This window comes from Tripterygium wilfordii, chromosome 14 (assembly GCF_013401445.1).
Source record: "Tripterygium wilfordii isolate XIE 37 chromosome 14, ASM1340144v1, whole genome shotgun sequence".
Classification (NCBI taxonomy): domain Eukaryota; kingdom Viridiplantae; phylum Streptophyta; class Magnoliopsida; order Celastrales; family Celastraceae; genus Tripterygium; species Tripterygium wilfordii.
In genome coordinates this window covers 3,521,355-3,534,097 of record NC_052245.1, presented here as the reverse complement: position 1 = coordinate 3,534,097, position 12,743 = coordinate 3,521,355, and the positions used below count along the sequence as shown (strand labels likewise).

The following is a 12,743-nucleotide window of genomic DNA, read 5'->3' as shown; positions in this document are numbered from 1 at the left end:
TTGTGACCACATATATCATTATGTTACGATTCCTGCTCTTAAAAACTTAAGGAAGTAGGGAGGACCCGTTCCATCGGCATTACTGGACTTTCACTGGATGTCTTTTCATATAGAACCGGCATTACTGCACTTTCATTGGATGTCTTTTCATATGTGCATGATGACGTGATTCTTTGTTATTGCCACTACTCTATAAACAATTCAACATTGGAAGAATTCTTGCCTTACCTGAACAACAGTGGTGTTGGTGTAATCAGTACTTCTCTTGCAATGGGGCTTCTTACAGAAGTTGGCCATTATTGTCATTGAAGAAATTGACAAATATGATTGATTGGTGTGTAAGGTTGATTAATTAAAAAGGACACAAATGGTGAAGTCAGCTGTGAACTTGACCTAGAATGTGATAATCCCGGTGGGATGCTAAAGTTTGTCATGTTTTGTTCACGTCGTCAATCGATACTGTGTACATGAACCCCGCTAGGCTTTGACGAGTACTACTGGAGTTATCTTGAGATAAGTTTAAAATAGATTGTAAATAGATCTGAATTAGTATAATACCTATTCTCATAAATAATTATTAACAATCAATTTCAATTTGAAAGAAAAAATTATAACATCTATAAAATTGAGAAAAAATTCTAAAAATTCTAAAAAAATATACCCGCGCATCGCCCGGGTTTTTGACTAGTATATATATATGTGTGTGTGTGTGTGTTATAGACAAAAAAAAAACCAAAAACGATTGTGGACAGAAGCAATGACAACCAATCAGGACGTTCCATATTGGGCTTCCCATACAGCCCATCCTCAAAAGAAACAAAAAAAAAATTTAGGACACAAACAAAACGCTTTAATAAAAATTTCGAGTCCGTCTTTTTTCATTCATTTTATTTTTTGTTTTTAATTTTAGCAAAAAATTATTAATTTCCGCTCGTTCACTGTCCATCTCCCGAGCTTCCCGTGTCCGTTTGGAGCCGAGAAATTTTTTCAGCGGGAGTACGTCCCACTTGATTCGGATTCTGTTTTGAGAGCTGAAGTTAAAACGACCGGGATTTGTGTCGTTTGTGCTGATTGTCGAATCGCATCAAATCTCTCTTTCGGGACTGATTTCTGTGTTGAATCTCTCGGTTACTATCGAATTTTAGGGCTCGTGGTTTTTGTTCCTGTTTTCCAGTGGGATTTTGTTTAGTGCACGCTGGCTATGGACTACGAGCCCTACGACAGTAGCGGTGAGTTCACCCCAAAAAACTGAATCTTATTGAGTTTCTGGTTCAAGTTTTTTTTAAAAAAAAAAATTTAAAACTGGGTGGTTGGTGGGTTTGTTGAAATTTGTCTAGTTTATTTTGGGGGAATTGAAAGTGGAATCAGTGACTCGGATTTCAGATACTAAGAGGTGAAATTTAGGGTTTTAAGCTGTAATCTTCTGAAGTAGACTGGAACTCCTGTTTTTCTTGTAAATTTAGTTTGGTGTGGTTTGCAGCTGATAAATTTTGGGACTTCTGTGGTGGTTAGGGTTTGATTCTTAAAAAACTCAAAAAATTGGAAGTTTTAACTGCAAATTCTGGACCTGATTCAGTTGGTATTACTTTGCTTCTAGTGCATCTGTAGAGAAGCTCTGGTATTCGCTTGTGGCATGAACCTGCAAGAATGGTCATTAGAAAACATGGCTAGATAGCTATAAGTTATAGCTTCTGTAACTCTCAAAGATTCATTGAGTTAGTTTATGATTGAAATTTGTGCCTTTCTGAAATTTATCATAGACAATATAGTGATGTATTCAAAATATACAGATTATGTTGGATGGCTTAGTCTCTATAACCTGTAAGAAGTATTCAGTAACCGAGAAATATGATTAGACATGCATAATGGTTGTTAGGAGTTTGAAAATGACGTGAGATATATGCATGTCATGGCCTCATGGGTTATTCACATAAGGTGTCCTACAGCTAGAAGCATTCTTGTGAGGCTTTGCACATTAACTGACTTCTACACTTTTGTTTGTTCTCCTGAAACAACCAGAACACTTTTTTCTTTGCTGTATGTTGTTGTAAACGGTGTTTGACTTGCAGTTTTCATTTCTGTTTTTAATCTCTTTGAAATCATTGCAGGCACAGATGATGATCTTCCTCCATCACATCAGAACAGAATACCTAGAGGGGGGCGAATAGTGGGTAATGGAAGATCTATCGTAGGTTCTGCTCCGTACCGTAGGATGTATGGTGAAACTGATATGGAGACGCAAATCCACCAACTTGAGCAAGAAGCATACAGTTCAGTTCTCAGAGCCTTTAAAGCTCAAGCTGATGCCATTACTTGGGTACCTTTTGTCTTGTGAATTTGACAGATCTAATCTCTTCAAATTTGTTTGATCAGGTTTAAATGATGCTACATGACTGTCTTTTCTTTCAGGAGAAGGAAAGTTTGATAACTGAACTTCGGAAAGAGTTGAGATTATCGAATGAGGAGCACAGAGAGCTTCTGGCCCGAGTAAATGCCGATGACACAATACGAAGGATAAGGTCTGATAACATCTGTTTGTCTGAATTTCTGACGTTTTGTTTTCTTTTGTCTTCTAATTGGTCCACGATGGATTATACCATCAGGGAGTGGAGACAATCCGGTGGGCATCAACCTGGCATGCTTGGTACTGGTCAAGCAGTTCATGATTCAATGCCTAGTCCGACTGTCTCCGTATCTCGCAAGAAACAGAAGTTAGCTCAGTCAGTTCAATCACAATCGTTTGGTGGACCATCTCCAGCGTTTCATGCCCAAGCTGTTGCTGGTTCTCACCAACCATCTTCATCAACTGCTAAGCGAGGATCTACCACTGGTTCGAAAGGAAAGAAGCAAAAACCGGTGAGCAAAGGCTTATAAATCTTTTATGGAACATGATGCAAGTGTATTAATCATATGTACTACCTTAATTCTTACTGTTCTACTCTATTTCACAGGGTATTCCCGGTGCATCTTCGAAGTCTATTGCTTATCCTCCCTCTGGTCCAATTGGAAGGGGTCAAGTTAATCGGGTATCTGCAGGAGCTGCTCCCGTAGGAACTGGGTTTGACCCATTGATTGGCAGGAAAGTGAGAACTCGTTGGCCTGATGACAATAGCTTTTATGAAGCTGTTATAACCGACTACAATCCTGTTGAGGTATTTGTGGCTTTTGATAGAAATTTGATATCTTTTTCCATTTTCCGTTGTTAAAGAGTCAGCCTTTCACTCTTCCTGTCTTTTTTAGGGACGGCATGCTCTGGTCTATGATATGCATACTCAAAAGGAGACATGGGAATGGGTTAATCTCTCAGAGGTATATTTGGTGTCTTGTTTCCATGACTTAGATGTATTACTTATTATTGTCAACAAATGATGCTTTGGAGCTGCCATTTAAGTGCTGTAAACCATTTTTCCTGGACTATTTTTGGTAGGATATGAATTTGTTAGAGGTATTTAAGGGCCAGTGTGGATACACTCACTAAAATTTAAAGGATGCAGATTCTTGTTGCAGTACCAACTATTCACATAGCTATGTTTTTTTCAGTCAAATTACAGTAGAAGCTTCTATAATTTTTTCCTGTGAGTGCTGAGTTTGAAAAGGTCTTACTTTCTTTTAATCCCATTTGAGGTTTATTAGTTACTGTTGCGGAGTTTAATGCCTAATCAGTTGGGTATTATCTTGATGCGAAAAAATTATATAAGAGTCACTATTGAAAGAACAAACATACAAGGTTTGATGCAATGGATAAAAGTTGGGAAATCAAGTGTGTAGGATATGTAATTTTTGCTATAGTTGAATTATCCCTAGGAAGTGATGCATGTCATATTTGATTTCTTTTCTCTATTTTATAATCCCTATAAGGATCATGCTGGGTTTTAAGAGTCAGAACTCAGAAGTTGTCTAGTTGCATAAGAAGATTCTAAAGTTATGCTACTGCCTACTAGTTCCAACGGACTGAAAATCTCAGACTTCACCACCTAGCAATTGAAACTAAAACTTGTCATCTGGTTTCTAGCTTGAGAATTAACTGCTGCTCCTGAAATAATTAGTGATTTTTTGCTTTTACTTGAATGATGTATTTGTTTCATTTCCTGTCATAGATATCTCCTGGGGATATACAATGGGTGGGTGAGGACCCTGGAATATCTCGTCGAGGTTATGGTGGATCAGGTCATGGGATGAATAGAGGTACAGGCCGTGATGGAGTTCCAGGGTCAGGAAGAGGTAGAGGTGTTCCGAAAGGTCATTCCAGGAAAGATTTATTGCCATCGCAGAATGGCGTTGGGAAGAAAGCACCGGATGATATACAAATTCTTCACACAGATACTCTGATCAAGGAGGTAAATGAATGTGGACATGTTCAGATCAGCAACTAGGAATGCTGTTTAGTGTTTTATTGTTGTAATTCCTTTTTCTTGAGGTTATCAGCCATTCTTATCTCATATAATAAATTATCTTTTGCATTCACTGAAAAAGAATGCGGTTTACATATGCATTTATTTTCTGTTGTTTTTGGCAGGTGGAGAGGGTATTTGGTGCCAGACCCCCAGATCCTCTTGAGGTTGAGAAAGCGAAGAACGTGCTGAAGGTCATAAAGAGTCACCATGCTAACATTTCCTTATTCTTATCTCAGTATTTATTTCATTCTTGAAATTCTGCACAACTGAACAAGTTATTTTACAAAATAGGAGCATGAGCAAGCACTTATTGATGCAATTTCAAGGCTTACAGATCTATCCGATGGTGAAAGTGGTATGTTTCCTTACCATTTTTTTGTCGTGTGCCAGAGTTTTTCTTTATCTTCTAATATTTAGATAGGTTAGTGTTTACCATGAGCTGTTTAAGCAACTTTTGAATATGTTACCAGTCTACTTTGTTGGTTTTGGCCTTTCATGACATAAATGTAGCTATTTTAAAAAGTAAGAACAGTAAAATAAACTCATGTTATGAACGCAGTGGCATATGCAATGCACATCCCAGATGGATTTTATACTTATCAAAATACTTATTAGGAATAGATAACGTGAAAGCATCGTTGTCTAATTTACTTAGCAATGCAAGCAAGTTTGCCAGTGTCAATGTTATCCTCTGCTTGTTTCTTACCCAATCGCTTTTGAACTTTCCTTGTGTTCACCCAACAATAACTGTTTGGATTTTGAAAAATAGTGTGGTACTTTTTAACATTGAAAATGCGTACGTCTACATATTTTTCCTTCGGACTTGCTGATGTTGTTTTAATCCAAACCAAAACGTTGCAATTACCATTCGATTCTTGTGGGTATCGATGTACTCTACTTGCACTAGATAATTGGTTGAGAATCTTGCGATCAGCAAAAGAAAATTTTTGCCCTTGTTACTCAATCCTGATCGTGGAGTTAAATTTTGTAATGATTTCACCTGAATTGATCCCATCTAAGCATTGCAAGCTTTTCCTTTGCTTTCAAACAGATGAGGGTGGTCCTCAGTACTCGCGTGGGCATTCCATGGGTTGAGGATGACAAAAACAGTTTCTGATAGTACGCAGCATAACTTAATATACTTTTGGTGCTCAAGTGGGTTTAGATTGCAACTTTTGGTACGCCCATGAGGTTAATGGTGGGAGATTCTTGAGCCATCAGTGAGATCTGATTTCAAAGTCGCTTTCATGTCTGCCGCCGCCTTACGTATCTCCTATCATGGGATGACTATGGGTTTGGGTTTCTAAATTAGTTCCTACCGTAGGAAGGAAATTGTTGTAGTCATTTGACGACTTTGTTAACGTCCGAAGATTCGCTAGTGAAATGCTAATGCTTTCTAGGGGTTAAAAAGGGGAGAATGGCTAATGCTTTTGTAACATTATCTAATCAGTGATTTGTTTAGTGATTAATGTGTTCATGTATAAAGGTGGTCGATGGTACATCCCTTTCTGTATGTTATTTTTTGTCTCTTTGGTTCTTTTTCCTTTTTAACCCCATGGACGACAATACATAATATATACACAACGCACAGACAAAACCTGCACAATGAGTACACTCTTTTTATTTTAATGATGGAGCTTTGTTCTTTTGGAATTAAGATTTTGGATACTAGCTTGTTTGGCATGTGAATTACTCAGGACTTCATGGAAGGAGTTTTAAACCAGGAGGGCACTACATTTGAGTTATAATTTCTAGCAGTGAAATGGGCAGTCAATTAATTGACATGTCAAGTTTTGCGTATGTGGATTACCTTCAACCCTAAATATTTACTAGTTCCAATCACGTTCTTAACTAGTTTAAAAAATGGGCGGAAAAGGGTAACTCTCTCCCTCTAAAAAACCCTTTCTCTCGGTAACACCACAATCCTCTTCATAGTTTGAGGAGGCGGCGCGTGTCTTCACCTTAGCACCACCTCCTCCTCCTTTATCATTTCAACATATATTTTAGTTTTCTTTCTCTGTCTAATTATTTCTCGGCGATTGCTTGCAGGGGACTTGTTCCTTCGCCCGATTGACAATTTCGGCTTGAAGATGAGTGATTTTGGGTATGAAGATGATAGATCTATACTTCGATCTACCTCCGGATCTAGTTCTACTTCCAGTTCTGTTTGATAGATCAATTTATTTTCATGTTATCTCAAGTTTGTTTTGTCTATGGATCTGTATCTGCAACCTTGTTGTTTCATCTCTCCCTCCAACACAAATAGATTATTTTACGTCTTATTCCATTATATATTTGCTTTGTATCTATTTCGCTATCATTCGTTCGAAGTTCTTTCGATTGATGTGATCAAACCTGTTTTCATTTTCAAGTGACTCAGTGAATCAAAAGGGCCGCAACTCTGACTTACGATGTTTTTTCACTTTCTGGGGTAGAATTATGAAGCTGCTTGAGAACCTGTCAGCCCAGCTCTAACGAGTTGATAGATGAATCATGAAACTTGATAGTCTATCATGTTCCCATGGCTGATGTTCTATTGTGTGGGCTAGATTTTGGCCCAAAAAAGGCCCATTGGGCCACAGTATATATCCATTGTCTGGCCATCCTTGTAACAGTAACAGCAACAAATAACAAACTTTTTCCTAATTAATTTTAAAACTGACACTTCTTCTTCTTCCATGAATTCAAAAACCACAAACCCACCAAAAATCCCCGCCACCGCAACCACCGCCGCCATGGCTTCTACCCCCGCCAGTACAACCTCCGCCATGACCTCTACCCCCACCAACACTGCCACTCGCCCACTCATAACAGCAACAGCCTCAGCTCCATCTCCGCCACTCCAATCAAGACCCCATCCTCCTCTTTCTCATGCTCACCCATACCAAATTCAACAACACCAGCATCAACCTCCATACGCAGCAATCCAATTTAGAACCACCCAAAACCCTAACCAGACCCAGCAAGTCCCCAATTCGTCAACAACGACTTCTCAGGGTGTCCTCTACCCTGTGGCCTCGTCGGGGCGCGGCTTTATTTCTAACTCCAACAGGCCTCCACTTCGTCAGGAACACGCAGTTACTGTGGTGAATCCTGGTGCGTACCCGCCTCTTCCCGTCGGGTACCCGAGGGCGCATTCGGTTATGGCCGTTTCGCCCCACTTTGATGGTGCCTTGAACTTGCGCCACTTGGTTAGGCACCCTACTCCCCACTTGCAGCAACAGCATCAGTTTCGCCAGCATGTTGGGAATGCGGCTGTTGGTGGTGGTGTGATCAAGGGGGTTCCAGTCTCTAGGCAACAAAAGGTTTTCTTTTCTCTGCTAAATTATTTCTTAGTGCTTTTTTAATTATAATTTTGGTTTTGTGTAGTCTTAAATTGATGTTGGACTGAATGAATGGGTTTGGCTTGTTCCATCTTTTCTTTGTTACCTTTTGTTTTCTGGTGTGAATGGAATGGAAAATTGGAAATTGCATAATCTGGGATTTATTGTTAACATGTTATAATGTAAATTATTCACTGTGAAAACTTGTTTTTTTTCCTTTTTAATACTAGTTGACTTTATACTATGAATTATTTGATGGCAATTGAGAGAGCTTTCCTTCCATAAGCAATACAATTCAGCTCTTGCAATGAAATCTAACTGAAGTAGGAGGAAAATGTCACAAATTGACGTAGGGTGTGTTGGTGATTGATATTTGAAAGTTTTGATCTTCAAAAAGTTTTTAGATGCACAACCTATAGCATCAGTTCTGCTTTGATGAGTTTTAAATGGTTAAGGAGAGAGCTTCCTAGATCAACAAAATATGTTAACTGCTGTGCAAACACATACCATTCTTATTAGCCTCTGTCAAATTTGGCCTTTTCATATGATTTCTCCAGTATTTTTGGTTGCTTAATAATGGCATTCTTGAAGCATAAAGTTCTCCCATAGGTGGTTTTGGCTTCAAAGATTAAGTGGGGATTGAATGCTTCTCTAGTGAGAAATTTTATGAAGTTTTTTGATGCATAGGCAGACTTGGGCAGTACTACTTTTATTTCATTAGTTCAAAAATGAGGAATATAATGATTTCATATTTCTTATGTGGAAGTGCAACTATAAAAGACTTTCACTTAAACTATACCTAATAGAAGTCATAAGTGGGTATGCTATTGTTGCAGGTCATGTGTGGCTGTGTGGGTGTTACTTGTTAGACACGAAAAACAGAACGAGGTTGATTTTGAATTCAAGCTTTGAGCATCGCTTCATCTTTGTTATGTATTGAGTTTTTTTAATCAGTTTATTTTATTCATGTCCATGGGAATTTTGATGCCAAAATATGATGCTCTTTGACAACTACTAAGAAGCTTCAGCTGTGGTCTTATTGATGAATGAATAGTGAGAGGGTTAGACTGCTTTTGAATTCTTATTTCGGTTGTGCATGTAAACTGTTTTAGTATATTTACATGAATTATCAAAGCAGCATGTTTCCTTTTTATTTTCCGTGTTGATATTGATAACTGGTGTTGATTGAGGAGCTCTAATTATCTTGTTGATTTGTTTCTGGAAGCATAGAATTCATGACTCTTACAATGATTTTTACCTGCAAATTCAATTTTCTTATGCACTGATACTTTTATGCTATGCTCATTGTAATTGTCATCATTTGGTGGATTTATTTATATATTGTTCTTGTTTTAGGTTGCTTCATCCCCATCTCCTGCCTCTGATTCTAATGGGCATAAAAGTACAAGGTAATGCTGCACGATAATATGTGGTATTCTTATTACTTTCACCTGTTTCCCTATTGTGGGTAAGTTTATGTTGTTGTAATGTTAATAGTTATTGTGTTGTGCATTCTGTAGGGATAGAAACAGAAATGATACTACCATTATTCGAGGTCGAAAAGTAAGCTAAACATTGTTCTTCTTTCTTTTTTCATTTTTTCCCTTTATGATTCACTGCACTCATTCAGCCTAGCTTTGTCAAAATATAAATAACTACTAGGACTGCAGCATATATGCTCTCTGTTAGATTTTCATGGAGTTTTAGTTTTCCATGTCTTCTCATGACATAATTTTGAATAAATTTATGACCAACTCATTATATATTACTTCAAAAAATGCAATTTTGACTTTGAATAATTGGTAGTCATTTCTCGAAACCTGCTATGATTTGTAAATTTATAGGTTGTTATTGATTGTTTGGTCGTTAATTTTGATTCCGTATGGGACAACTGATAAAACAAAACAACTTGGGCTCGAAGAAAAAAACATAAGACTAGTGTAAAATTCTAAGTATGATGAGTAAGTTAGCAAAACAATGTTACAGTAAATATCATATCCACCCTGAGTGTGAGAACACTTATAACTAATCGTTTGGAAACTCAAGTTAAAGACTGATCTTACGCAAGATTTTGTTCTGTTGCCATGCAATAGAATCCTAAGTTGCCAACTTAAAGACTTCAAAGAAAAGATCATGTGTATGTTACATGGCTGAATATATGTGCACAACTGCACATACATAGATAGTCAGTTTTCTTCTTAATTCCTTTTTCTTTGCTTTTTCTCAGTTTTAAGATAAGTAACATGAATCTGAGTTGTACAACTTCTTGTAGTGTTCTATACATTGCAATAGAAATTGAGCATTGATCTTCAGCTCAACCTTTTTAGATTTGCTGTCGATTGTATCTGCAATACAACTTGGACTGTCATGGAACACTTCATGTTATTGACGATTTATGTTTCTAGGTTAAAATATCAGATGGAGCTTCTCTTTATGCTCTTTGCCGATCATGGTTGAGAAATGGGGTTCCTGAAGAAAGTCAAGTTAGTGCCTCTCAAATTGTTCTCCCAATTAATTTCTTTAACTGAAGTTTTCATTTGATTAGTCAGACCAGACTTCTATTCTATTAATTTGCGGGGGGACATTTTCTGTTACTGCCCGCTGTAACAACACAATTGAAGCAGGATGTCAGCTAGACCACCCGCAACACTTCGTTATCAGTTTCAAGAATGTAGCCCTAGCAATGCAGTTGAAGTTTCTTTTCATGTCTTTCTCAATCATTCTTTATTTTTATCTTACGTAGCCACAATATGGAGATGGCTTAAAGTCTCTTCCAAGACCTTTGCCCATACCTCCAGCGGAAGCTCATAGGCCGACAGGAAACGATGGCAATGAAGAAGTAGAAGAAGATGCAGTGGTTTGTTTCTCTGAATTTCAATTTATTATTGATGCATTTTTAATAGATCTTTTGTTAATTGTTATATTTAAGCAAGTCAATTGTCTTACCACGCACCTGCGTTATCTATAGAGGGGAAAAAATAAAGGAGGAAAAAGAAAGAGAAACAAAATTTAAAGAACAGCAGTTACCCTTTATGCTACTCTTACAGGAACCTGAAATTTTTTTTTCTACATCAATTTGTTGGGTTGGATGTATTTGTCCAACATACAGTTATTTCCCTCTTGATTCTGCAAATTTTTGTCTTTGTTTACATTATGACCTTGATCGTAGCTGCTAGCTAGTTGCATTGCTTGGAAAAAAATTTAGTGGTAAATAGGCAAAAAAGAGTATTTCCATAAAGAAGGTTAGTAGTTATTCTTATAAAAAATGCTTATTGGTTCTATTGAGAAGGTCCTTTTAATCTCAACTTGGCATGGCTAGTTGGGGATGATGCTACTTTTGTATGTTGTTATGCTACTGAAAAAAATTTGATTGGTTTTCCTTGTTGGTTTTTTTTTTTTTTTTTTGGTTAATGGTTTTCCTTGTTGGTTGAGTCTGCTTTTCATGTTCTCAGGATGAGGAATCTGCTGATCATCTTTCAACAGATGATCTATTGAAAAGACACATCAAGCGTGCTAAAAAGGTCCGATCAAGGTAATGTTTCCATCTTTACTATCTTATCGAATTTTTTAATTTGCGCTCCCATTGCCGAACCTTACACGTGGTTATTGAAAAAAAAAAATAGAGGTTTACCAGAAGCTGGAAAGCTCTTAGTTTGAATTGTGGATCATTTTCCTCTCGACTTTATTAGGATACATGAATATGAGCTCATTTTTTAAGGGCCTTGAAAAGCCATGATGGAGAGTAGCAAGGACCGTTAAGTCTAGGATTCTTGATCTGAATGAGGTCATAAGTGACTTTGTAGATATATTTGAGAAGCTTCTTAATTTTCCTTGTTCTTCAGACAGAAAATGAGAGATCTTTCAGGCAAAAAAGCTTTTCTGATGAATATATCTAAATCAATGGGAGGAATTGGCTAAAGTCGTAATGTAGGAGGCCAGAAGCACTCTTTCTTCTTAGAAGATGGCAGAGGCCCTGGTCATACGTGATTACTATGATGACTTATTCAACGTGACTCTTTATGTGATGAACAGATCTTTTTTTCTGTGTTCACTTGTAGGTTAAGAGAAGAACGACTAAAACGAATTGCGAGGTACAAAACCAGGCTGGCTCTTCTACTTCCCCCGCTCATAGAACAGTTCAGAAATGATACAAATACGGGAAACTGAACCCAACTGGGATAATCAGACATCATCATTGTGCCCTCATCAGTTTGTGCCTCACCCATAAAAACACAAGAGTAGGATGCTCTGATTGCACGGTATATTATTTACAGTTCTTTTATGAGTTTCATGATTTTGTTAGCTTTCCTATATTCCATTGCATCTTCCCAATTATCATCAAATTCACAGTTGGGGATGGATTTTTTTTCAAGAAAAATGATGAAAAAGCTGTCATATTATCTTGCTGTAGTGTTCTTAGGTTGGTGAGTTGTTAATATAGGAATTTCTCCCTGTTTTTTCTCCTCTTTTTTTTCCCCTTATGTAAAATATATTGGATAATCACATTTCAGTTTTATCTTTTGCTGTTTTCCTTGTCTGTTTGTACAGTTTCTGCTTTTGACCAGAGTTTGACAGACAGATTGCATGGAAAGTAAATTTATCATTCTTTCAAAAGCCTGTAGATGTTCATGGCCTTTATTCATTATGGAATGTAGATGATGATAATTAGAGGGCCTAACATTATTGGCTAGTGGACCTTCATGGGCCCAAAATACTTTTCAAAATTTACAAATTTATCCATTTTTAAAAGTTACTTTTTGGTCAAATGTGTATGCACCATAGACCTAAGGTGTGTTTTTTTTTTTTTTTTAAAATATCACTTAGAAATATGTTTTTCATTGGAATCGAACTTTGGGTAGACATATGCTTAATATGGTCGATTGTCAATCGAGTCAACTCTCGTTGGTCCATAGAACTATATATGTTAGTGCTTGTTGATTGAAAAGTGAAAATAATGATTCATATAAAGTATTCTGAAAGTCAGCTTGGGATGTTTTGTTTCTTGTGGGTTATAAATAAATATAAA

General features: G+C 37.1%; 2 protein-coding genes across 2 annotated transcripts; both read left to right on the top strand.

Annotated features, from left to right (window-relative positions):
• Positions 1-890: 890 nt before the first annotated feature.
• LOC120015481 (protein EMSY-LIKE 3-like) lies at positions 891-5,993 on the top strand. Its single transcript, XM_038867929.1, has 10 exons — positions 891-1,229; positions 2,109-2,317; positions 2,410-2,519; positions 2,604-2,856; positions 2,952-3,152; positions 3,241-3,309; positions 4,098-4,337; positions 4,517-4,585; positions 4,686-4,749; positions 5,446-5,993. The coding sequence occupies exons 1-10, from the start codon at positions 1,202-1,204 to the stop codon at positions 5,487-5,489; spliced, it is 1,287 nt and encodes a 428-aa protein (XP_038723857.1). The 5' UTR covers positions 891-1,201; the 3' UTR covers positions 5,490-5,993.
• Positions 5,994-6,903: 910 nt separating this feature from the next.
• On the top strand, positions 6,904-12,412 carry LOC120015482. The gene is made up of 7 exons (XM_038867930.1): positions 6,904-7,699; positions 9,074-9,126; positions 9,238-9,280; positions 10,123-10,200; positions 10,461-10,574; positions 11,170-11,249; positions 11,776-12,412. The coding sequence occupies exons 1-7, from the start codon at positions 7,073-7,075 to the stop codon at positions 11,882-11,884; spliced, it is 1,104 nt and encodes a 367-aa protein (XP_038723858.1). The 5' UTR covers positions 6,904-7,072; the 3' UTR covers positions 11,885-12,412.
• The last annotated feature ends 331 nt before the right edge of the window (positions 12,413-12,743 follow it).